Source organism: Terrapene carolina, unplaced genomic scaffold, assembly GCF_002925995.2.
Source record: "Terrapene carolina triunguis isolate 2854851 unplaced genomic scaffold, T_m_triunguis-2.0 Scaffold131, whole genome shotgun sequence".
Classification (NCBI taxonomy): Eukaryota; Metazoa; Chordata; order Testudines; family Emydidae; genus Terrapene; species Terrapene triunguis.
This window is the reverse complement of record NW_020664482.1, coordinates 16,318,742-16,346,046: the sequence shown is the minus strand read 5'-3', so window position 1 is coordinate 16,346,046 and position 27,305 is coordinate 16,318,742. Positions and strand designations below refer to the sequence as shown.

General features: G+C 39.9%; 1 protein-coding gene across 1 annotated transcript in view; it reads left to right on the top strand.

Moving 5' to 3' along the window:
- Positions 1 to 27,305, top strand: part of SMARCA1 (SWI/SNF related, matrix associated, actin dependent regulator of chromatin, subfamily a, member 1) — a 56,459-nt gene that overhangs the window by 8,060 nt on the left and 21,094 nt on the right. Inside the window, exons 5-17 of the mRNA XM_026652937.1 lie at positions 850 to 1,029; positions 6,657 to 6,812; positions 7,098 to 7,229; positions 9,783 to 9,851; positions 11,751 to 11,860; positions 12,835 to 13,061; positions 14,165 to 14,286; positions 14,885 to 15,037; positions 17,129 to 17,261; positions 17,829 to 17,977; positions 18,836 to 18,955; positions 20,959 to 21,069; positions 21,224 to 21,337. Of these exons, the coding sequence (XP_026508722.1) occupies positions 850 to 1,029; positions 6,657 to 6,812; positions 7,098 to 7,229; positions 9,783 to 9,851; positions 11,751 to 11,860; positions 12,835 to 13,061; positions 14,165 to 14,286; positions 14,885 to 15,037; positions 17,129 to 17,261; positions 17,829 to 17,977; positions 18,836 to 18,955; positions 20,959 to 21,069; positions 21,224 to 21,337 (1,776 nt within the window). The remainder of the gene's footprint in view (positions 1 to 849; positions 1,030 to 6,656; positions 6,813 to 7,097; positions 7,230 to 9,782; positions 9,852 to 11,750; positions 11,861 to 12,834; positions 13,062 to 14,164; positions 14,287 to 14,884; positions 15,038 to 17,128; positions 17,262 to 17,828; positions 17,978 to 18,835; positions 18,956 to 20,958; positions 21,070 to 21,223; positions 21,338 to 27,305) is intronic.

Genomic DNA, 27,305 nt, shown 5'->3' with positions numbered 1-27,305 from the left:
GGGGCCGGGCAGGACGGTCCTGTGGGCCACAGGGCCAAATCCAGCTCATTTTAATCACATGAATTTTCCTATTAGCTGAGTTTCTCCTGTGATTAGGGCAAACAGGATCTGGGCCGTAATATGCCTGTTTTGGTTGTTGCTTCATTTTGGATATTGATTAGAGGCAAACATTTTTCCTGGATAGGTCCTCTTGGAGTTTGCCATCTGTCCCAGTGATCTGCTTTCCCATTAACACATGCATAAGTTACTAAAGTTAGTGTTACACATGTGCATAGAAGAAAGAATAGATTTCTCTGGTGCTGATCTGACTCCCATTAAAGTCAGTGAGTCTTTCCATTGACTTAAATGGCAATTGGATTGGGCTGTAGGAGAGGATATGTTATGTTCTAGCTTCAGCAAATGAGGTCCCTTTTTACTCTTTCCACCCTTTCTGTGTAAATAAAAAAACCATAATAGATGCAGTTTCATTAACGGTGAAATAACAGTTTTGTGTAATTCAAACAAGAGATGCATAATATTATAGGGACTTGAATTTTTTATTAAACTTTGCTCTGAGCCATCCTGTAATTTAACATTGAAGTCCCTATAATTCATTTATATACAGTGGAACTCTCTGATAATAAAACTATTTTTTTTCTTTGCACAAAATGGCTGTATTCAGAATTGTAATTTGGATATTATAATACATTGAAGCAACATGGGTTTTTAATTTATCTCCATTGTAGACTTGCATGTTATGCATTTCACTATAAGCAGTTTCAGCAGCAGCATTAAATAGCTGGAAAATAGTTTTGATGTCCTTAATGTTATGATGGCACTTCATTTCAATTTTTTTCTTTACTAACGTAGGGTCTTGGTAAAACTTTGCAAACAATAGCATTGCTAGGCTATCTGAAGCATTACCGAAACATTCCTGGACCACACATGGTCCTGGTTCCAAAATCAACTTTACACAATTGGATGAACGAATTTAAACGCTGGGTTCCATCTTTACGTGCGGTTTGTCTTATTGGAGACAAGGATGCCAGAGTAAGTGAACAACTGAACGGTATTGTGCTTTGCATGTCAGAAACTGGTGTTCCAGGAAATACAATTGTTTGAAGTAGTTTCCTTGGCTGCAGGAAAAAATACTGTAGCTTTTATCCATCTTACTATGGGGAGGTGTTTAGACGCTATGCCAATAGGTGCTAAAGGAAATGCTAAAGTAGAATAACAGACAGGTATATTTAACTGTAAAGAAATTGATGAACAATGTACCCCACTTGCCAAACTCCTTCCTTGGTTGGTTTCACCTTTCTCTGGTGACTACTGCACTTTTGTATTCCCTTTGTCCCTTCTACTGATTATATTCATTACTTCTCAGCCTTGTTGTCACCTTTCCTTTGTCTCCTTTCTCGGGTTGCTCTCCCCACCTTTTCTGGGCTTCCATTATTCCTTGAACCTAATTGTAATGGGATGATATTAAGAGGAAAACTTTGGCTAATAAAGATGGAAAGATGTCTTATTTCTGTTTGACTGGTACTCAACACATGTTGATGGGCACAATAGAGATACTTGATTATAGAATCTCTGAAGGGAACTGGTGGAAGAGCCATTGTTTGTGTAATTTAAAACCTATACTGGACAGAGTGAATTGGGTGAATTATAGCAGCAGCAGCTCTGCTATAGTTGAGGTTGAGAGCTTGCTCACCGTTTAAAAGACAAATAAGTGCTCTAAAAGCCACATGCTGACTTAGATGGTCTTGAAATTCACTGTGCTTCATGCGGCATGGCTTAGTTAATGCTCCAAATTTGGGGACATTTGAGCCAGGGGTTCCCAAGATAGAATCATTCTAAAAACTACCATTTTATAAAATTGGTTCTTCTAATGTGCACACAGACAAATACCCAGGGTTCAAGCTATGGCTCTTGTCTTCCCGACGTGGATCTCAGCTACTTGGGATTTATTTTAGCGATTGCATGGCAGCCACTCCACTCTGCCTCTGGGCATGGGGGGTGATTATGCTGAAGAAATTATTCAAGATAAGTTTAAAACTACAGGTCAGCATGTTAATAGCTCAAGCCAAGGGGAATGAAATGCCCGTGTTCAGCAAGACTCAGGCTCTGTTAACACCTAAAGGGTTTCCAGGCAGTCTGTCCCCACAGCGACTACAGGTATGTCTGCACTTCAACGTAAACCTGTGCTGGAGCCCGGGCTCAAGCCTAACTCCCCTTGTGTCTACATTTCAATTGCACTGACCCAGAATCCCAGAACCTGAAGGGATAGAGGTCTGAGCTCGAGTTAAGCAGGGACCTAGGGTCTGAGCACCTGTTGCTTTGCATATAGGCATAGCCCTGCTTGGTTCAGGTCCTGAGAGTCATCTGGAAGTGTCTCTCAATTCCATGTGACCACTTTTAGTCCTTTCTGTCCCAACAACTTCAGTCCACTCTGTTGAAAATGGAAGTGTCCCCTCCTCTCGCCCTCTCTGAAAACTGCAGCTGCTCAGGTCAGCCTATTTTCTTTTGAGCTCTGATCTGAGAGCACACTCCGAGAGCCTCCTGGGTTTGTAATGGAGAGCGAACCATGACATTATAAAAAAAGATACTATTGTGGGTTTTTTTTGGTCACTCTTGATTTTTTGAACTCCCTTTGCCCATCCCCAGGATGTGTGCATGTGACAGTTGGTGTTGCCCACTTGCCCACATGTACTGGATAAATGGAATATTGTAAAGTGCTCTAAAATCTACATGCAGACACTGATTTTACTTGAGAAGTATTTTCAAAGAAACTAACAGTTAAACAGAGTGAAAATGAAAGACCGGGAAGTAATTGGGATAATGTAAACATTCTGAGCAAGACCCAAGAAAAACAAGGTGCTTGCAGTGTTTTAGCTGTACTGGTCCCAGGGTATGAGAGACACAAGGTGGGTGAGGTAATAGCTTTTAATGGATCAGCTTCTGCTGGTGGAAAAGCTCTGCATCTTGAAAGCTTCTTTTCCACCAACAGAAGTGGGTCTATTAAAGCGAATACTTTCCTCTGAGAGACAAGGTGGGTGAGGTAAGTCCTGGGTCACTTGTTCCAGATACACAGCCCCCTAACTTGAGCTGTTCATAGTCCATAGTCTTGTAAGTTTTTTTTGGCTCAGAGCCTAAGGAAGATGGGTAGCTGCAGCTGTGGAGGTGCTGTTGGAGTGGTGCAGAGGATGTGGGGTTTGGCAGCCTCCAGAGTGGAGGCTTTACGTCATTGCTGACCCTTGCTCTTTAGGGTTGTGCTCTGGCACAGCTACTGAGGATCCAGGACATCACCAGACAACAAACCTTCACAACCATTGTGCTTATGACAGAGCTTTGATAAAGAATTGGATTTCTAAAAAAGGAGATTTTGTATGTGTGGTGGTCTTTTTTTTTTTTTTTTTTTTAAAGGTCCCTCGATGAATAGAGGATTGTCCTCAAAAAAGGACCCTTGATCTCTAGAAGCTCAGAAGCAGTGACAAAGCAGATCCACAAGGGGGGAACTTAAGCACTTTCTCCTCTAGTGACATACTTAAGGGGAAGAGAAGTGGAGCCACCTGGTCCCTCCCCCACAATTCCTCCGGGGTGCTCTACGGCTCCCCTTTCCTCTACTGCATCCCAACTGGCAAATTAACCCAGAAATGATAATCTTCCCTATGCTGCTTCCAGCAGTGGGGAAGGGGCATCAATCTCATCCTTCCCCTAATGCCATTGCCTCTAGGGGAAAAGGGCAGGCCAGAGCTGTGCAGAAAAGGGAGGAGTTTAGATCTGGGTATGGGGTATCTCCCAACCCTTCTCACATTCATACCACCTATTTCTGTCCCCCCTTCAAAACATGACCCACAGTGCTTAGACTGGAATGGGGAGCTGAGAATAAGCATGTTGAGTGCATGGCATGTGATCAGTACTGAGATGGAATGGGGAGCTGAGAACAGGCATGCTTGAACATGCTCCTGGCATGCACTGCTAAGACCAGAGCCAGGACTCGGGAGCTGAGACTAGGCAAACTCAGTGCATGGCACAGACCCACGAGCGCTGAAACGGGGGAAAACGGGGATGAGAATACCCACTCTCATAAATTGGAGCAGTTCATACCTCTGACACTATTGTTGCAGGTTGTATTCACTTCTATGGGAAGTTCTTATTCAGCTGAGAACGTTTCAGTGAATGAAAGGACTGTTTCATATCTCTCTCAGCCTCCTGTGCTGCAGATGCATGTGGACAGCCCCTTCCCCATACATTAGGCCCAGATTTGGGGTAGGGACTCTGCATCTCCACTTTTTGGCTCCTTCCTGCCTCCAGCTGCTGCAGGCACTCTTCACAGCCCCACCACCATGCCACCTCCCCATCACCCCTCCAAGCTTACCAGGGACCTAGAATGGTGAGCAGGAGGGCAGAGCATTTGTGTGTTTAGGGGTGGGGTCTTGGAATAGGGGAGCTCAGAACAGCATGAGGTGTGGGGTTGGTCAGAGCAATGAATATGATGTAGGACTTGGGGCAGCATCAGAACAGTGCTAGGAGAATCTGAGGAGTTGCGGGGGGGATGTGGAGAATTGTAGTAGAGTGTGTGTGGTGGTGGGGGAGTGTTGTAGCAGCACAGGGTAGAGGGGTGGGAAGGAGGGGGTCTGAGCTCATCCGTGTGTGTGGGGGGGGGGAACTGCATCTGTGTCCTCCTGAATCTATCCCTCCTTAAAAAAAAAAAAAAAAAAAAAAGTCTCCATGGATTCATGCTAAGGTCCCTGCACTGTACCTGCATCCTTCCCTAGCTCTTCAACCGGCAGATCCCATGTGGACACCTGACTCTGAGGGGAAGAGGGCTGCAGAGGAAGAACTGAGCTATGCTGGAGAGGCAAAAAGATGAGATGGTGCAGGGGCAGTAAAGGAACTATCATGCAGCCAGTGCATTCTGTGGCAGGGTTAATGGTGGCTAAGGAGCCAGACCGGGGTGGGGTGGAGGGAGAATTATGGGTGGGTGGAGGCTGCTGAGAAATTAAATTTTCCAAAGTTTCACTAATGCAGTGTTAAGGTTGCCCAGTGGTGCCTGGTGCCCTTCCAGAATATGGAGTGTGACTAAACTTAATTCTCTGAAAGCCTAGAAATACAAAGATAAGGTACATGCCACCCCTGCAGTGCAACTTCTTTGGCAGTGCCCAACATGTCACTAACACACATGCTAGCACTCCTACCTTTACAAATGTCACGGAAAACCGTGGGAATAGAGCACATGAGCACTGCAGGACAAAGTTTGCTATGCTTGACATTAGACAGGAGCTGCCTACACTCAAATACTGAGTCTACTCCCCACAGACTACCCCATGCTTGTACAATATTACCACCATTTTGCTCTTGGCCTGCAGATTGCTTTTGAGACAGTATCTACGTTTTGCATTGCTTTCACTTAATTCTCCTAAACCCTGGAGACCACTGTATGCTACCAGACTGCTGGCAGTCCCCATGACAAGAAGACCCTATGTACCTCTGCAGATACAACCTCCAAAATTCAGTGGGGCATGCGTGGTGTCTCAAGGTACACATGTGCCTCTTGTCATGAACCAGTCACAGCTTTGCATACTAGCTCCAACCAATCGCTCCACCACTAAATGCAGCTGCACCTAACAGTGAATGCAGGTGGAGTGTGTGCAGACAATGCTGTAATTCAGATCTCTAGAACATAATACAAACATAGCACATTTTTAGTCCTTCCTCATGTCTTTGTATTATACCTTTTAAGGATACAGGGGACCGTTAGATCTTCTAGTCTGACCTTATTAACACAGGCCATAGAATTTCATCCAGCTCTTTCTGTATTGAGTCCAATAACTTGTTTGACTAAAGCAGATCTTCCAGAAAGGCATCCAGTCTTGAGCCGAAGACTGCAAGAGATAGAGAATCCCCATTTGCCTTGGCAATTTGTTAATCTTTGCACCACCATAATGGGACCATGACTATTGCCAGCCCCAAAGTGTGTGTATCGGGGCAGGGGGTAGAGTTAAAACTGCAGGTAGCTAAGGTTGCATTGCAGGGTGGCATGTATCTTAACTGTGTGTCCTGGTTTACATTTGTGTTGCCTTACCTCTTTTTATTTCCTGGTTTTCAGGGGTTTAAGTTTAGCTTCCATATTCTAGAAATGCACAAGGCATCACTGGGCAACCTTAGCTCTACATTAACGCAATAGTTGGGCATTTGATATACAGCGTTGTAGAAAACACTCCTTCACATGCTACTGAGGGGATGGACTAGATGACCTAGTAGGTTTTTCCCCTCTTCTATAATATCAAAGCACACTGAATAGTTGCATGTGTCTCATTTAACTATTTCACTGCTGATCACTTAACAGGAAATATTTCTTTTAAAAATACATAATTCTGCTTAAGAATAAACATCCACTGAGGTGAATGGGGACAACTTATGCCCTTCATCTTAACTCCAGCTGTTGATCAGTTTATGCCCTGAAACACAAAGATTGAAAGCCTTTGTTGTTTAACTTGAATTAGTGGAACTCCAGGTATTCTTTTTCATATGTGCTTAATCTTTTATGTTTTTAAATCTTGTTAACCTTTTGTTTCAATAATATTGGCAGACATAAGTGACAGCTCCAAATAAGTTACACTTGTTGTTGTTGTTGTTTAATATCTATTAATTAATAGATACTTATTTTACATTAGGCTGCTTTTATCCGTGATGTTATGATGCCTGGAGAGTGGGATGTTTGCGTTACCTCATATGAAATGGTAATTAAGGAGAAATCTGTTTTCAAAAAGTTTAACTGGAGATACTTGGTGATAGATGAAGCCCACAGAATAAAGAATGAAAAATCTAAGGTAAACTTCAATTTCAGTTTTTTTCCTAACCTTTGCTTGAGCATTTTGTAGCAAAATATTTTCAGATTTTAAATGTTAGATTATATTTTAGTAATATTCAAATACTTCCTGAAGGTCATTTTTTGAAAATAATAGCTTGATCTTTTGGGGCTTGAATTTCAGAGGTACCGAGCACATGGCGCTCTCAATGACTTCAGTTGAAGTGATGGGTGCTCAGGATTTTTGAAAATCTGGCCCTTTGTGTTTAAGCCACAGATAACAAATGCTGTTCGTTATTTTTCCTAGCTCTCTGAGATTGTACGTGAGTTCAAGACAACAAATCGGTTGCTGCTGACAGGAACTCCTTTACAGAACAACCTTCATGAACTGTGGGCATTACTCAACTTTCTTTTACCTGATGTCTTCAATTCTGCAGATGTAAGCTGGTGCCTGATATATATATATTTTTCCTAGCGTAATTCTGATGATTATATTCTGCAGAGAGGATGGATTACCCAGTGGTTAGAGTGGCCTTGGACTTGAGATATGCAGATTCAATCCTTCGTTTCATCATAGGCTTCCTGTGTAACCATAGGCAAATCTTAGTCATTTTGTGCATCAGTTCCCTAATTCCCAGTGGTGTTAAGAAGATAAATACATTGAAGATTACGAGGTGCTCAGACACTATGGTAATGGGTGCCATATAAATAGATAAATATTTTTAAAAATCATGGATACCATGTGTCTCTTCTACCTATCACTTCAATTCTGGGTAGAGCCAGTTGAAATTCTTCCATGCAGAAAGTTTTCATATGGTAAAATACAGTTCCTTCCTTATCCTTAGAGGGAACACACTGAATTTTTCATGCCAGCTTAATGTCAAAATCCACATTTTGGTAGTTCACTTTCAAACTGAGGGCCTAATTCTGCAAATGCTCAGCTGTTGGCTAGACTGGGATTTAAAGGCGTGATGTTGGCTAACACATATGAACCAGCACATTTTAAAACTGCTTTGTCTACACTAGACTTGTAAGACGTTTCAGTTACCATGTGTTAGCTAACATGTTTAAATCATAGTGTAGACAAGGCTTTAGGGCCTGTTTTCCTAGGATTTTGCTTTTTGAGTAACACTTACACCTGTGCAAAGTGGGTGTAAAATGCTGCTAAATTAAAGTGGATAAACTTAAACTGATTTTAATCTTTGCTTATATCACTGTTGCTTACAAATGTGAGTTAAACCAAGTTGTGACATATAATTTGCACAGTAAACTTTATGCCTTTTCACTTAGAATTATCACTCTTTTTCCTTTCACCATCCCTTCCCTTTGCTTTTTTTCCTGTCACTCTACTCATCTTCCTGTTGCATTGGTTCAGTTACTCCCATTCTTCTTGCTTCATGTCTCTATCTGATCTCACTTTTTATGGTCCCATTTCCTCGTCTCTCCCCCTGCTTTTCATTATGCATCCTGACTTGACACACTGTGATAGGCACTCAGATGTTACAGTGGTAGGCCTGGAATAAATTCCTAGATGGAACAGAGTAGGCATTTCTATTAAAAAGAGGTTCTACGTGTTACCAGTGGAGTTATTCAATTGGCTTGAAAGTTTATGGATGCTGTTAAACTTGCCGAGAACAATGGCCTGTGTCTTCTCTCACTGGTGTAACTCCATTGGCTTCATTTTTACATCACAATGAGAGAATGTCAACCATAATGTAATGAGATTTAACACCCTTGTAGGGGAAAAATGCCAAAGAGAACCCCCTCTTCCGCCCCCCCCCCCCAGTAGCACTGAACTTCTAAAAGGGGAACTGCACAAAAATGAGGAAGCTGGTTAAACGAAAATTTAAAAGACCGTCACAAGGGCAAAATGCCTGCAAACTGCAAGGAGACTATTTAAAGAACACCATAATAGAGGCTCAAATTAAACATATACCCCAAATAAAAGAAAAAAAAACAGTAAGAGGACTAAAAAAAATGCCACCATAGCTAAACAGCAGAGTAAAACAGGTGATGAGAGGTAAAAAAGCATTTTTAAAAATTGGAAGTCAAATCCTAATGAGTAAAATAGAAAGGAGCATAAACTCTGGCAAACCAAGTAATGCACATTGGAAAACCTTGTTCCTGACTATATGTACAAAATGATGAGGTCTAAATTAGCTGTTACCACTCAAGACAGATATTGGAGTCTTCGTGGGTATTTCCCTGAAAACATCTGTTCAATGTCCAGCAGCAGTCAAAAAAGCTAACCGAATGTTAGGAACCATTAAGAAAGGGATAGATAATAAACAGAAAATATAATACCACTATATAAATCCATAGTATGTCCATACCTTGAATACCGCATGCAGTGCTGGTGGACTTATCTTATAAAAGTTATTAAAATTGGAAAAGGTGCAGAGAAGGGCAACAAAAATTATTAGGGGCATGGAACAGCTTCCGTGTGAGGAGATATTTGCTTAAAAAGAGAATTGGGGGAGGGGGGGTATGGTAGAGGTCTATAAAACATGAATGACATGAAGGAAGTGAATAGGAAGTGTGTTTGGCCCTTCACGTAACACAAGAACCAGGTGTCACCCAATGAAATTAATATTAGGTTTAAAGTGAACATAAGGAAGTACTTCTTCATTCAACACATAGTCAATCTGTGGAACTTGTGGCCATTGGATATTGTGAAAGCCAAAAACCTAACTGGGTTCAAAAAAGAATTGGATAAGTTCATGGACGATAGGTCCATCAATGGCTATTAGCTAAGCAGGTCAGGGACGCAACCCCAGACTCTGGGTGTCCCAAAACCTACAACTGCTAGGCGCTAGGACTAGACGACAGGGGATGGATCGCTGAAATTGTCCTTGTTCTGCTGAGAGAGGAGACTGGTCTATATGGACTATTGGTCTGACCGAGTATGGCTGTTCTTATGTTAACGTGTGTGTCTGTTATTGAAAGTAAAGATGAAACTGTACATACTAACAATGATTTGTTTTTCCTACAGGACTTTGACTCATGGTTTGATACTAAAAATTGTCTTGGTGATCAAAAGCTTGTAGAACGACTTCATGCAGTAAGTAATAGCAGTGATGGTAATATATTATTGCTATAAAATAACTTTAAAACAAAAATCTAATTCTTGTCTGTTATTTCTCCTCAAATTGCTATAAAATGTATTGTGGCAAATGTATATAAATGTATTCTCATTAATTTTAGAATTAGCATATATTTATATTGTTTTTACAGTAGTATCTGCCATAATATATATAATATCTATCCGCATTTCTGTTACTTTTTCCAAATTTTTCTTTTATAACATTACTGTCTGCAATAGAAACATCAAAACTTATTAATCCATAAATAAACTAAGAATTGCAAGGCGTTTTGAAACTATTAATTATATTGAATTACTGACGTGCTGCACTGACACTGGGGTGAAGTCAAGACAGAATTTCAGTTTTATCTGAATATCCTTTTTATTGAGGTTAGTTTAGAATCAACATTTTTAACATTTTCTTTAGTGTATTAATAGAGGATGAGGAAAAGTTCACAACACTTATTTATTTTTGAAATTCTGTACTAAGAAATCTTGCTGTTCGGCTCTAATACAGTTATAATGGTACAGTATTTTTATTTTATTGGATCTGAGTAACTAGATGTTTAAAAACCCATGGCTCAGATCATTGAAGGTAGGGTCATCCGCTCAAAGGCTTTGTGCTTCTTCATTGGCTCAGGGCCTCGGTGCCCCATCCTCTTCTCCCCCCTCCGATGTTGGAGCTGAGTTACCAAAGACTCGCCCTGGTTGCAGTTGGACCAAAAGTCTGTAGGGGAGGATCTGGAGGAGCGGGAAATAATATAACCCGAGGGGTCTCTTGGGAGCCAAAATGAGGAGGACCGTGTTCATCTTCCCTCACCTTTGTCCTTGTCCTCATCCCACCCATTCTTCTCCCTGACCTGTCCAGTTCCCGCTATGTCCCTAAATGTAGACCTTGAATCCAGAAAGAGGCATCTGCAGTGTTTATCTGTGTGGACGATCTGAACTGATATGTTAGGAAGCATAAGTTCCAGTGCAACGCCTGGGCTGTCGTAACTTGTGTATTTCTGATTTAGAGTAGTGTATTTTTGGATGTGCCTATCTAGTTGAAAAGAGAAGCCCCTTATTACATTTTGTGCACTCCTTAGATACATAATTCCTAATAAAATAGAGCCTCACCCATCAGCACTTGAAGGGAACCAGCAGAATAAATTAGTCACATCAGCATGTCTGTGAATGTTGGAGCGATCACTGTGGGGTAACATTGACTGCATGGGCCAGTCTACTCTTGGCTCTGTCCCTCTCACTGCCTAAGCCATGAGAAAAGGCTACTTCAATTGCTGCTCTTCTTTCTCCTGCCTGTGGCTACATGGATGAATGTGGGGCCAGATTCCCTCTGTGGCTATGGGAGTAAAGAGGAGCTATCTAACAACTTGATCCAGAGAGGCCTATAGAAATGACTTTAATGATGCCCTCTCTTCTGCTTAACAGCGTTTCTTAAGACCGTTATCACCTGTGCGTCTATACTTTTTGTGGTGATTAAGTTATCTCTGAAGAGATAGGAGGGGTGGTTCCCACTTTGCTGTTCTGTGGAGAGATAGGGCAGCCATCTGCTCCACATCAGCTGACCTAAATGTCATAGGGAGCATGTAGGTGGCCTCTTTCTGAAGAGGTACCCTTGGGAAACTCTACAGCAGCCTTTCTAAAGTCCTTCCCACTCTCTGCATGAACTTAGCTGGCTGTTGGAACCAGTGGACAGCTTAATTTTTTCACTCAGACGGTGGCTGCAGCAGAGCTGGTCTGATGGGGTCACTATGGGAGCAATATGAGTTGCTCAGAATTTGAGCTGCGCAAATGCTGCAGAATCAAGCCAACTAATCTCACATTTGAAGCAGTCTTGTATTTATACATAGTTTACACCGACATCTTATTTTTTAGGTTTTGAAGCCTTTTTTGTTACGTCGTATAAAAGCTGAAGTAGAAAAGAGCTTGCCTCCGAAAAAGGAAGTAAAGATTTACCTTGGGCTCAGTAAAATGCAGAGAGAATGGTGAGTTATTTACATTAAGGTAAAATTGCTCTAAATTATAACTAATAATCGAATACTTTATATTAGACTCAATATATTTTTCTTCTATTTTTGTAGCCATGTCTCTACGATAGGTATGGTCAGCATATAAAGGGACTTGGTTAATTAGAAAAGCACATTTCCACCTGAAATATTTGTATCTGCTAGTTTAAAAAAAACACAATACTACTGAAACTAAAAGGAACTAGAGAAAAATTGGATTTTTCTCTATTTTGTCAATTTTTTTTTTTTTAAGAACTTGTGCATTTAATAAAATGTGTTTAGTCAGTTTCATTCTTTTGTTGATGCACAGTGGGACTATCTGAATTATGTGCTAACATGCTGACTTGATTCTCCTTCCCTGTTTTTAGGGGGCAGCTTACATGAATGTTTTTCCCCAGTACCTGCCAAAAGTGTATTTACAGTAACAGGAGTAGAACTAAATCTAAAATAGAAGCATGATGCAATTGTGCAGAGGTGTGAAATGGAAAAAGGATTTTGATTATTTTTTGTTTGTTTGTTTGTTTGTTAAAAAAAAGAAGTTTTTCATACATCTCTTTTTATGTAGCTTTCAAACATAGTGATGGGAAAACAGGAATTTCTCAAGATCAGACCCAGTGGTCCATCTAATCCCAAAGCTGACAGACAGTGGCCTTAACTGGATGCTTCAGAAGAAATGCAAGAAACCCAATGGCTAATAATTATGGAATAAACTGTTTGTAAGGGAAACTTTTTTTAGTCAGATGTTGACTTACATACTGGAGCATAAGAATTTATGTCCCTTCTAATTTTTGTCAAATCCTGCATAATGTAACGGTGGATGTTTTAATTATCCAGCTTAAAAAACAAACAAACAAAGCGCAGTAACCTCAGGACATTTTAGAGACTTACTTTTGTTTTAAATGTGCACAAACTAGATGCTGTAAACGCCTTATTTATTGTCTGTAAAACTTCAGGTATACAAGGATCCTGATGAAAGATATTGACATTCTAAATTCCGCTGGGAAAATGGATAAGATGCGGCTGTTGAATATTTTGATGCAGTTGCGAAAGTGCTGTAACCATCCATACCTATTTGATGGTGCTGAACCTGGACCTCCTTATACTACTGACATGCATCTTGTCAATAACAGTGGTAAAATGGTAGCTCTGGATAAACTGCTAGCAAAACTCAAAGAACAGGGTGAGTGGAAGCTATAGGACAATAGCTATATGAAGAGTATTAATAACAAATAAAATGGCCCAGTTTAAAAATCGTTCCCACCTATAAAGTCTTATTTGTTAGAAACTCCACAAAAACCTTTTAGTTTGTAAGTGGCAGGCAAGGCATAGAGGGAGAACTTCATAATGACGAAGAGGGGTAAGGTGGGAGGGGAAAAAATGAAAAGAGTTAAGAAAAATAAGAGTGGAATAGGAACCCATTAAGAGGGAAGTTTGGGAGATGAGAAGGGGATATGTCAGGAGAGACCAGACCTTCTGACCACCTGTCAGGTTAATGTTTGATATGGCTTGTAGGCCAATAGGCTTCCATGGGAGTTGAGGATAAGAATTGGAGAGCCAGGTCCTGTTCAGAGTGCTGGTGTTCGTGGTTGCATGGACTGGCTGGCGCCATAGTAGGTTTGAATAAACTTCTGTATATTAGATTGTTTGTTCAAGCTCCAAACATTTTGAGTCTCTTCCACCACTGCTTTTACATATATTGACAATGGAATTTTGTGTGCTGTTGTGCTGTATGTTTTTGTCATGTGATATTTTTGTGATTTAAAAAAAACATCACTTAACTGATGGAATGTCAGTACAATATGTGGGGTAGAGAATGTAGAATTTAAAGGATTTTCAGTTTGGAAGAAGCCCTATTTAAAAAACCCAAACAAACTAAAATTCCCCACAATGCATGCACTGGGGGGTGGGGTGGGGGGGCTAGTGATCTCCATCTTTTGAAAAATGGTTCTTGTAGGGGGGGGAAATCTAGTGTTTCTGTTACTGTCTTTTTAAGAATGTTCTTTTATTTCTTCAGTTGATATCAGTATACTGTTGTATAAATAGTAAAAATGACCCTTATTGGAAAAAATTGCAGAATAGGAGTTTAAAATCAATTACTGAAAAATAAACTTACAAAAGAAAATAGAACCGTTTGAATAAACTGATCATCAGTTAGGGAGGAATATTATGTAAACGTGGTATTGTATTTCACATTAATTCTCTCTGTGCACTTAACCTGTTCCTGTTTGGTTCTGTGATAAGATTTATATTAAAATTACTTTGTTTTCTGTACCAATCTGTCAGGTTCCAGAGTTCTCATTTTTAGTCAGATGACCCGCTTACTGGATATTTTGGAGGATTATTGCATGTGGCGTGGTTATGAGTACTGCCGACTAGATGGACAGACGCCTCATGAAGAAAGAGAGGTGAGAGATGTGTTAGCAAGGACTGCTTCATTATTTAAGCCAGTTATTTCGAGTTGGACAAACTCTGCCATTGGATACCTGCATGCAGTTTAAAAGTAAACTCTCTAGATTTGCCTAAGGACAAACGTACGGTCTGCTACAGTACTACTAACTCTTTTTTGGAAAATCTGAGGCAATATTAATATACCCTGAATATGTTTAACTTTTAGAAATTTAGAAAAGTGGGCTGAAATTGAATAAGTAACCTGAGGTACTTACAGTAATTGGTTGGGAATGTAGGTCCAAATCCTATAATTTTACAGTGTGCAGTAGGCTATTGTGACTGTGCAGAACCCTGCTGACTTCTGGGGCTCCATCTGTGTGTAGTGGTGTGCTTGTATTGTAAATTGCAAGGTCAGGGCCACAGTGTAGGACTTGTGGGGCTTTACTTTTTTATGATGAAACATTTCATTATAGTGACTGAGAAATTATTTGGTTTGCCTATGCAAACCTGGCCTTTTAAAGTTGTTGGTATGGTATATGGACACCAAATAAAGTCACTAATAAAATCATTTATTTGAGGATTCTGCTGTCTTAATGAGTTTCTATTTTCTTTTAGGAAGCAATAGACACCTTTAATGCTCCCAACAGTAGCAAATTCATTTTTATGCTCAGTACCAGGGCAGGAGGTCTGGGGATTAATCTGGCAACTGCTGATGTGGTTATTCTCTATGATTCAGACTGGAATCCACAAGTGGATCTGCAGGCTATGGTGAGTATCCATATAAAATAATACATATGATAGAACTCAAAGGCTTATGAAGGAATATAGTGGTAGTACTTTTCCAGCATTACAGCTTTGTTAAAGTGGTAGTGTGGATTAAAGGGAGGAGGGGAAAGAAAAGCAGGTTCCATGTTGAGTTATGCCATTTTCAAGTACCTATTAACAAAAGGGAGGGGGGAACCCTTAAATCCTCGTTCTGGTTCGAAAGTGCAGTTTTGGAAAAATCTTCTCCTGTAAAAATGGCTATTGGCAAAGAGTTTTCCACTTTAGTATTTATAGATAATTCCAAAAAGTGTGCAGTTTGATGAAAAAGTTGTAACCTGAATTATGGAAGAAATGGCAAATTTCTTGCCCCCCCAAAAATATCCACCTAAGAAAAAATACTGAAATTGTGTCTCATAAATTATTACGTTCCTCACCTTAGTCCAGCAGTATTGTTTTGTCACACAAACATTGACAATAGTCATTCCCGTAAATGCAGAATTCAATGACTATAAAAACGCGTTGCAATAAACGATGAAAGGCACATACAGTTTTAGGGGCAGATTGGCTTCGAGACACATCAGAAGAGGCGTAGCCAGAATTCTGACTTGGGTTCTAGGAAAATCACATGCTGGACCAACATCTCCACCACCTTTTTACAGGGTGCAATGAAGCATTTACCTCTGTTCTAGGACAGCACGGCCTCTTTTTGCCCTTCCTGGGAGCCTAGTACTATAGGTGCACTAGGCTAGGGTAGTTCCTCTATTGCCCAATTGGATTCTGCCCAGCTCCTGTATAGGGACACAGAGATCCAGGCATAATCTTACCATTTGGGAATAAAGATCAGCTCTGATCTAAAAAAAGTTATCCTCTTATGGGTGATACATTACAACCAAGGCCTCTAGTTTGTTTCACATGGAAGTTAAAGATCATATAGTGCTACCTATATGATTTTGTTTTGGTGGCCTTAGTGAAAATATCTTTTCACCATGTTGTTGTGAAGCATGTTGACTACTACATTGTGCTGCAGATGTAGGCTAAATTTCTGTGGTGCAATGTGTGCATCGTTTGTGAGGTATTTTGAGATTATTCAGAAAGAAGGCTGCTATATTAGTATTATGCAGGAGAGCATAAGAGCTGGAGATGGAGGCATTAAAAGGAATCAAATGTAAAATATTACAGTACAACATAGACTAACCTAATAATTCTATCTTAGGTATTTCTAAGTTCTCTAATCACTCTACTATTTAGCCACAAGTAGAAAAACCATGTCTAAATCTCTCTGGCATTAGAGTTGGGATTTGCCATTTTTCTATTGTATGATACTCTAATTTATTATAGTATCATACATACTAGGGAGGTTGTGGAATCTCCATCTCTGGAGATATTTAAGAGTAGGTTAGATAAATGTCTATCAGGGATGGTCTAGACAGTATTTGGTCCTGCCATGCGGGCAGGGGACTGGACTCGATGACCTCTCGAGGTCCCTTCCAGTCCTAGAATCTATGAATCTATTACTTATTACAATCCTTTTCTGCATTTGGGGCCTGACCCTAAAAAAATATTGAACAGCTCCAAGTATCAGTGATTTAGTGTAACACAATCCAAAATTCTTGTACCAATGATTTATGGACCACTAGAAAGCAGATTTTGTTTTGTTTTTTGTTTTTTAAATCGAACAGAAGAACAAATTCCTTCATATTTGTTTTCTTGTCATATTTGTTTGTAACTTGTGTAAATTTTCTATACTGAATCACCACAATATTTGCTAGATTAGATACAATACAATACTCAGTTACACTGATGTAAATCTAGAGTAATTCTGATTTCAGTTCATTTGCTCTAGATTTACACTGGTGTATCTGAGATCAGTCAGTCTTCCCAGTATGTATAAATATTACACTAATAGTGATTTAAAAAAAAAAATCAGTTCTGTAGACGTAATACTTATTCAATAGTAAATAGGAAACCAAGAAAATAATCTCGAATAATTTGAAGTTAGACAGTTTCTTCTGATGCTTGTGCTAAGATATTTCAGCCAAATTGCTGCTATGTTGCTATTACCTAAAAGGTTTTTTTTAATTTAATTTTATTTAGGATCGTGCACACCGTATTGGTCAAAAGAAGCCAGTTCGTGTATTCCGACTTATCACTGACAATACTGTTGAAGACAGGATTGTAGAAAGAGCTGAGATAAAACTGAGACTGGACTCTATAGTTATACAGCAAGGTATCAAATACTGTATACACATTTGAGGACAGAATTTGGTTCATTCACTTTGCACAGGATTAAAAAACCATACAGAGTGCAAGGCACTGAAGAATTAGGCCCGATGTCTGTAATAGTGGAATATTAATTGAACCTAAAATAGCAAGCTTCCGTTTAAAGGCCTGATTCTTTACTTCTTACTCAGATGGAGCTTTCTTTGACATTAATGGGAGTTTTGCCTGAGTAAAGAGTGCAGGACAGAGCACCTACTCCTAAGAAACTGAATTAGTAAAAGCAAAGTAGCTATTGAATGGTGCTTCTCTGAATACGCATGCTATAAAAAAAGGATGTGTTCCATGACAGTTACAGTTCAGTAGGTACTGCATTTATTTACATTTCTGTAATATATTGAACTGTAAAATTGCATTGCAATTTCAGTTTAAGCCCAGTGTCAGACTCCCCTGTCCTTCCTGTGTTGCTAAATGGGAAGCTGGTCCTCACTAGATGGAAAGGGTGTTTCAGGTTGGGCTTGGCATGGGAAAGGTTGAGCATTTTGATTTAAAGCCTTCAATATATTTCTAATGCTAGGAAGACTCATAGATCAGCAGTCTAACAAACTAGCAAAAGATGAAATGCTGCAGATGATCCGGCATGGAGCCACACATGTTTTTGCTTCCAAGGACAGTGAACTGACAGAGGAAGATATTACCACTATTTTAGAAAGAGGTGAAAAGAAGGTGAGAGCATAGTTTCATTTGGAACATAATTGTAAAAGAAAAGAGTTAAGAATCACCAAATCCGTTTAAATTGTAAATCTTGTTTTGTTGCTCATCTACCAAAAAAAAAAAATCAGACAGAATTTGTATTTATTGTACTAGCTGCTATCTGCCATTTCTCTATATAATAGGAAACATCTTTGAAGGGAAAAAGCTGTAGATCTGTTTAGTTGTGCTCTCATTTCCTGCTTCTCAGTAAGTTACCTGAATATGTTACAATCTAATTTTTCATAAGAGTTTTTTTTTTATTTTTTTTAAAAGCAGCAGTTATTTTTTTTTTTTTTTTTTTATATTTTAAAAAAAATTAATAAAATGTTAGTTTTAGCACTGTTTCATTAAATAAGCTTTTAGAAGTGTGTATTGTTAAACTATTGGTCAGAATTCCTATGACAGTTTTTTTAATAGATGTAAGATCTTTTTGAAACTATATATGGTAATAGGTAGCTTAGTGGGCTAATGAACTACCTTTTCAGCTCAGAAGAGTTGTACATAAATTTTGTTGAAATTATTTGGTACCAGCATAATGTATAGGAGATGTTGGGCCACATTATAACAGCATACTAAACTTTAGCTTAATAGGAAGTCTCAGTGCACGAGACCAAAGGACTGGAATAAAAGGTGTGCTTCAGATCCTAATGAAGGAGATGGGTACTACTAGTCATGAAAGATGGGTACTAACACGCATGAAAGTGAAAAAGAAGGGAGAAAACTTAAGTGAGCGATGCTGATTTATTTTTAGAAACTTAATACAGAATTTAAAACGTCTCAGATGTGTTGATAAAGGTAACTTTTTTTTATTATCTCTGTACCTTATTTTAGACAGCTGAAATGAATGAACGTTTGCAAAAAATGGGAGAGAGCTCTTTAAGGAACTTCACTATGGATACAGAGATGAGTTTATACAACTTTGAAGGTGAAGATTATAGAGAAAAACAAAAGGTAACTTTATTTTCTCATACATGTAACAATGTGTTTACTTTAACTCGTCTTATGATTGTAATTAATCAGATTTTCACAAGCATAAAAACATTTAATTAGGAATGCCATAGCTGTAAATAAGAGGCTAGGAATTCACTTAACAATTTTTACTTTGCTCTTCTAAAATTTTGCTTTATCTGTGGTACTATTTAAAAAGAAAAATTGATCAGGTTCATCTATCAAAAAACTTACTCTTTACAAACATCCATTTCAAAAGACAAAAGCTGCTGTTGTCCAAATCTTGTAGTTCTGACTGAGGCAAAACTTCCATTATGCCTCATTCTTCTTGGAAGTCTTTGGAGTTACACTGATTTTATTCCTGTGTAACTGAGATAAAAATTACACCCATTGTCTTCAAAAGAACACACAGCTTCTCCTTGGCATTAGGGAGGTTTTGCACCACTCCAGTAGTGTATAGGTTTCCTACAACTGCTTAGCTGGCCACGGGAGGATCACCCCAGCATAAGGGTGTTGTCCAGTAGTGTGTGGAGCCACCGTAGCAGCTCTGATGCCACTTCCCTCTTTGTGGCTGGTGCAGGGGACGTGACCAAAGTTTTCCCTGCACCTCCACAATTCCCATCTGTTGTTAACAGCCTCTTAGGCATCCATTGCAGGTTGGGTATGAGACTAAGGTGGCTTTGCGCCACCTTTGTGCCCCTTACCGAATTTTGTCGAGTGCTCCTTAGCAGGAACCAAAAATAAGGGCCCTTGACTTTTTAAAATTACACTCCAAAGCAAATATCTTTTTATAGCGAGGCACCACGGGAGGAACGTCATATATTTATTCTCACCTTAAGCTTCCTTGCTTACCTACCAATCCAAACAGTGGGGGTAGGGGAAACCATTTTGGAAATCTTTTCAGCATTATATTTTCCTCCTGCTAATATCTTCTATTCTGTGTTGGAACGAACCAGCTTAACCAGCACTAATAGTGGTATTGATCTTGTAGAACCTGCTTGTATGATTTACAGTTAATTCACCATTGTCAAATACATTTGTTATACCAACACTGGTGATTACTGAAGAGCTTGGCCATGATACATATGTGGAGATATACACTAACAAATTCTTGAATGCAGCCTGAGGCTCTGATGCTGCAAAAAATATTGGTACGGATAGAATCTTGCCTTCTCACAGAGCTTCATTGACGTTGGTGGAGCTTTGTAAAACTGCAGGAGTCTATCCATGCAGATGTCATTGAAGGTTCAGAGCCTTAAATGGTAATTAATATTTCAGATCTCTTTGAAGCTGTGTTCATAACTTTTTGAAAATATGGTAGAAAAATGCACCTTGCTAATTAAGGTTCTGTCGTGCTCTCAGTTGCATGTGCAGTGGGGATAAATAACATTTTCTTCTGGAAAGTCCCTTAAAAAGCACAGGGAGGGAGCAAAGCTAGCACAACATTGTCACCTCTCTTCTGTCTTTGGTGGTGTATCAGACAATAGTGGATGGAGTTGAGCTGTAGCCTTAGTATATGGCACTATCCCCTGGATATCTGTGGTGTTTCTGGCAGATTTCCATTCAATAGCTAATATTGCTTAGAATATAGCATGAGTGTGAGTAATGCTGCCAGAGGTAAGAGTAGGCCCGGAAGCAGGGCATATGTACAACCCTCCATGTAGATTTTCTAGCATGTCTTGGCAGAGGTAGTGGTGGAATGAAGGGCCATATCCCTTGTCTTCTCCACATGGCTACTTACCTATTCAGCCCCCCCCCCCCCCCCATCCCTCTTTGAGATCCTCTTTGTATGTTTGTTTAAAATGCTTTCATCAGAATTTGCCTCTTAGTGATGAACCTTGTAGTAGCATGAATTCTGTTACTAGTGCTCACAATAGAAATACTATTTGTCTATTGGTGGACACTGTCTTAATTAGTTCAACCCAAACTGACTACTATAATTGCTTTTTTGTGATTTCAGGAAGATATTTGGAGTTATTTAAACTGTTCTGTTTGTTTGTGTGTAGATGAGTATGATGGAATGGATAGAGCCTCCAAAACGAGAGCGCAAAGCAAACTATGCAGTGGATGCATATTTTAGAGAAGCCCTGCGTGTTAGTGAACCGAAAGTTCCCAAGGTAAAAGAATATAGATTTTTAATCTGTACCACTCTTTTCAACTTGTAGTAAAATCAATATGTGTTATACAGTGTAAAATGTTGCTACTGTCTGGACTATGGCAACTGAAAGTAATAGAAAATTACGTAATGGTCATATATATGTATTTTTAAAGGCTCCACGACCCCCCAAACAGCCAAATATTCAAGATTTCCAGTTTTTTCCACCACGATTGTTTGAGCTTCTGGAAAAAGAAATTCTTTATTATCGCAAGACTATAGGCTATAAGGTAATAATGACTTTTCCTTATTTCAAATGAATGAAATATATTAGCATCAGTGTATCCAGATTTGTTGTAATAGTGAGAATTGCTAAATTCTTAAGGCAAATGAAAGTACTAAAGTCATGTTAATAGGTAATTTAGAGGCTTTCTAGCAATCTTGTATTTGTGTTGACTTGCTGTAGATTTGATTACTCATCATTTTCTTGGACCTCCTGTGATGTGGAGTTAATAAGATCCAGGAAATGTAACCAAGAGAACAGTCTCCTGTTTTACAAAATAACAATCCTACTTCATTAATACTAAGAAAAGACTAAAACAGACACCAACAACGTTTGGTTCCCCTTATTGAGCCCTAGCAACTGTATTCATGCCTAATACAGGCCTTAGGACTTGCATCTCCCCTATTCAGCTGCTGAATTCTCGTCTCTCTTGCACTTGCACTAACTAGTTTTATACTGATGTGACTCCATTGACTCCAGTGGAGTTACTCTTTTATTTACACAGGTATAACTTAGTGCAGAAATCAGGCCAATTGTGACAAAATGAGAGACACAGGAAAGAGATTTGTCCAGGAAAAGATATAGTTGGAACATGAAATTACAAAGTGATCTAAAAATGTAATGCAGGAGAAGTCAGAAGATGGGATTACATGGCAACAAATATGATGTTGAAATGACAAGGGCAAAATGATGTAGTATTACCAAAATTTGGTTTTAATTAAAAAAAAAAAAATGCAGGAAATGTTTGACGGGAGGGGGGTAGCTACTTAGGAGCAAAAAGTATGGAGGAAAATGTAGGACTACTGTTAAATAAGGCGTGAGCACAATTAGAGGAGGAAAAGGTAATTTCCCAATGCATGTGCTTAACACTTTCAACAAAAAGAATGAAAAAACCAAGAGGCTTAGTGATATAAGTATAAACTAGAACTAGAATATCAACTAGAGGCAGGTAAAAACACGTAGGTAACTTAAATATATTTAAATCAGTAGGATTAGATTAAATTCGTCTGAGTTCTAAAGGAAGGAGGTAATACCACAGCCATTGGCAATCATTTTTGAGAACTCATGGAGAACAGGTGAAAGGCAAATGTAGTAGCAGTTCTTAAAGAAAAATGACGCTCCAGGAAAATACAAAGACTTAAAGGAGTTGTGTATATTAAACTTAACACCTTTAACGTAGTAAAATTTGCCCTAACATTCCACTTACGAGGTAAAGAGGGCCTGTAATATTGTATCTCCCCTGAGTGTATGATTTAGAAAAGGGGATACAATGGGATTCTCCTCTAGAGTTAAATACAATTAAAAATACATTAGGTGGCATAGATTGTAAAGTCTTTTGGGGCAGCGACCATGTCATCTCATCATTGTTGTGAAGTACCTACCACAGTTATGAACAGTGTAAAATAAATAGCAATAATGAAAGTGTTTTTATTTACTATTGACAGAGGGCAATTTGCAGAGTTCTGAGCTAAAATGAGCCTAGAAATTTTAGCAAATTAGAAACTTCCTAACCATGTGCTCATTATATAGTCAGCTTCAGTTGCATTGTAGATACACTAATTTTTATCTTTTCACTTTACTAAGCCTGATTGATGTCTCTCAAGATTACCGGACCTCACAGTTTGAGAGACACTAAGCACCTTGAGCACAATGGTATAACTATAGTGTTGGTTGCTTGAATGGGAGGGAAACATATTGTCAGCTTTCTCTATTTAATAACAGACCTTACTGGAACAGGTCAGTGAAAATAGGTATAGTCCTTTATCCTGTCTTCAGATTTAGCAGCCTATGTTGGACTCTTCAGAGTAAGGTGGGAAAACTCCCAGCATGCACTGCAATTTGCCACTTGAGCAATACTGTAATATGCCACAGCAAGAAATGTCTTGCTGACTTCAGCTGGTTATTACCTTACCATATGCCCAGAAGTATGAGGATGATACAGTTTGTAATTTTGTCATAGCTTGTGCAACTGCTGTTTCTTAGTTATATGTAAGTGCAACTGCATTTTGACTCTTACAATGCTATAGTTGAATAATATCCTATAGAAGTGACTTTTACATATTTATGTACTTTGTGTAATTAAAGAAAAAAAATTGCCTTTTGTCCATTCAACTTGATTGTCTTTAATTTCATAGTTCTACTTTGAATTATAAGAGAGGGCAGGAAGGAGTGGCCCATTTGCTTAGTATGTCATTCTTAATTTAAGACCTCTTTATCATATCTCCTCTTAAGTTTTCTTTCAATTTCTTATTCCTTTGTTCTTTTGATCTAATGAACTCTGATGTGGGAATTCAGTGGGCAGAATTATTAATTTCCTTACAGGCTTTTCTGTGATGCTCAGCACTACAGTGTTTGAATGTTTCATGGATATTCAAGAATTTACCTCCACGGTACCTTGCCTAGCATCACATAGGAACTCTGTGGTAAAAGCAGGGATAGAATCCAGTTCTCCAAAGAAGCATTTAATTGCCTTAGCCATGAGACTGTCCTTTCTCTCCCTGTGATTTTTCTCTCTGCCACTCCACACCATCCATCTTCTACAACCAAACTTTTTGCAGCCCAGAGCTGCAATTGTAGGGAAAGACCTGCTTAGACATGAGCTGGAGCATGCCCAGTGTAAATGGAATCTTTGGGGAATTCAGCTACTAAAATCTACAAATGAGCATGTGCAAATTGCAGTTTTTCAAAGGCTTATAATTTTGGCCAGGTTTTCATGGGGACAGCAAAAAAGCATGTCCTTGACTGTAGTACGGTCGAGCCAGGGCTCTACCCTCCGGGACGGAGGGGTGCCACACCGGCTCACTGTAGCACAGACAGTCAAAGCTCAGGCCCCTTTCCGCAGGGGCTGAGCGGTCCACAGTTCAGGGAGTTCAGGCCCTCAGGAAGGGCTTAGCAAACACTCAGCTAGCTCAGGCCCCTTGGGTGCAGGGGCTGAGCAACCAATCAGTCAAGGAGCCCGGGCCCTGGTTCAGGGCGGGGCACAAACAGTCACGGCTCAGGCCCTTGAATGCAGGGGCTTGAGCAACAAACAATTGGGGTAAGCCCAGGCTCCTACACCTGAGCGTTGGGTGAGGGGGAAGCCTGTTACCCGTGAGTGGGGGTGGCAGGGGGGAACGCAGGCCCACCCACTCCACTGCGTTCCAGCCCGGGGCCCTAGCAGCAGTTACTGCCGCTGCTGGTCAGTGGGGTATCCTGACTGAAACACACTGACATCGGCTCACAGGCCTCTGCAGCCTGACTGGGGTCAGCTACCCCCGGGCTACTTCCGTGTTCCCCCTCGGGGCCTACCTCGTTGGCGATGCCGGGTTCGGGCCAGTCCAGTAGCATCGGTTCCTCTGGTGCAGGGCTTGGGGGCCGGGCCGGCAGCTCTCCACTAGGGTAGCTGGTCCGGGGCAGGCTTGGCCAGTCCTCCTCGGGGTACCGGGCGAGAGGTAGGCTCGACCGGCGCGGTGGGGTAGCAGGCGGCCTGGGGCTGTCTCCCAAGCTGGAGCTCGGCCCGGGACGTCTGCTCTCTCTGGCGGCCTGGGCTCCACTGAGCTCTGCCGGCGGGCTTTTATACTTCTGGGTCGGGCCCGTGACCTCGGAGGGGCAGGCGCCGGACCCGGTGGCTCCGCCCACGTTGGGGTTAGGGGAGGTTCGGCCCTATGCGGGACGGAGGGGCGCCACACCGGCTCACTACACAGACACAAAGCCCACCTGCTGCCAAACTTCAAGTCCCTGGACCAGGGACATGTGGACACTAGAGCTTTTCAAAGACAAGGTCACCAGAATTTCACACAGCTAAAATGTGTATTTTTTAAAATAGCCTTGTTCTGAAAAACTGCTGAATTGTTTTGGTTGACGTTTTCCCAAAAAAATGTATCCCGAGGCAGCCCCCTGGCATGGAGGATTTGAACATGAATGGTTAAGTTCGGCAAAGTTATAAGCAACAGAAAATAGGGTCTTATAATCGGAAGTATTGGGCAGCCTTAATATGAGGCAGTACTTGGCTTAGCTGACCACTGAATAGACATTGAGGGTGTCCTTTTGGTGACCTAGAGCTGGCATAATTGCTCATATGCCACAGCCTTCTGCCTAGATGTTTGATCAGAGAAAAGAAGGTGGGACCAGGACATCGTTGCACCCAGCTGATCCCTTGTTGCTATAACAGCCCGTAGGGGTAATTAGCAGCTTTCAGGGGTCTGACCATCTGGTCAGCCACAGAATTGAAGGAGCACAAAAATAGCATAAAGCCTCCTTTTGCTTCCCCCTTTCTGGACTTGTGCCAAGTGAGCTTTGGCTGGAATTGAGACTTGAGTTCTAAGTCTGTTCTCTTTCAAACAGATCCATTTATGGTATTTTAATAACGAGTCTCATAACTTCAGATTACATCATATTCAAAGAGATTTTGTCAACTGGATTGATCTCCGATCATAAATGTAGTCCTGGATCTAGGTTTCTAAGGAAATAGTGTGGTACCTTGTGTCCTTGGTTATTAGTAGTGGGCCAAATTCTAACCTGTTAAGCCCAAGCATGTTCTTTGAAACTCCTGTGTGCTATAGCATAGAACTTGTTCCAATATGTCTAACTTGGGGTCTTAAGTGAGAAGGGTTTGCTTTGGCTGAGGAAAATACGAAAGCTTCCTGGCTTTTTGAAATATTAATAATCTATTAAGGAGAAAAATAGCAAGTTGATAAATACAGGTGACTTGTTAAGCTTGAATTTTGGTAATGCATCATTGTAGGCAACTAACTTTGCAGCAGTAGAACTAAATTTGTGTGTGATGAACTCACTATCACATTTAATACACCACTCTATATTTCTGTAAAAAGCTTGCTAAAATCTCAGCCAGGAATAAGGACAAAATGTGCCCTCTTTCCACTCTTTTACAGACTGTTGGTTATTGCAGAATATTACTACATTTTTCAAATATAAAAAGTAACTCTTCAAAAGTTTTATTATGAAAGTTACTTCATTAGTTCATTGTATTACTTGGGGACCAAAGTTTTGGGATGCGGATTATGAGTAGCAGCAGAATGTGGCACATACTTTTTCTTAAACTTGCCTATTCACTATGGAAGAACCATCAGTTTGCTTAAGTTAAACCTGCGAACTGGTTAACTTCCAAATGTAGTGCAATTGTTAATGAGAGTAAGAGTAACAAATATGACATTGATAGTAATTTTGTTCTGTTGAAAAAGAAAGAATACATTTTATATTTCATTCCTTGAAGTAAGGGGAAATTTAAAATCACTGTTTCTTAACTTTGCTTTTGTGACTCTTGAAGTTCAAATGGAGATGTTCAGTAGCTGGCATTTCTACATAGTCCTATATATTACAAGCCATAAAATCAGTTATTGTTTTCTCTTGCAGATTATTTTGATAGTCCTAAATTGTACCAGTCACACTGAACTCCTGTAAAGAAACTGTTTTCATATTAAAGGCCCAAATCACCATTCCTTTACTCCAATATTATGCCAGCATAACTCCATTGAAATCAATGGAGTATCATTTGTCTACTATCAGTGTAACAGAGCAGTATATAAGGCTCATCTCTTTGATATTGTTATGCAGCTGATGCAATGTGCTTGACAACCTGAGATTTTCTTGAAGATGTTTGATGTAAAATCTTTATTATAAAGATGCGTTCTCTCAGTTTAAAGCAAAACTAGTATTAAAACTAAGATCTATTTAAAAAACAAATGTCGGAGGGGTGAATTTGTGCTGATCATATTATAGTTCATATTAAATCCCAACAAACTATAGAAGTTATGTTTCAACTTAAAAACAACAAGAGAGAGAAAATTCTTAGCTAAGGCTTAAATTTCATTCTTTATTTATCCCTTTGTGCCTTGCCATCACAGAATATGTGGTATGCAAGATCACTACTTAGCAATGAGGGAAAGGACCAGAACAAAGTTCTGTGTGCCATAGATCTCCAGCAGTACCCTGTGCAGGAAAGACATGGGTGGAGTGGCTGCAGAGGAAGTGTGAAG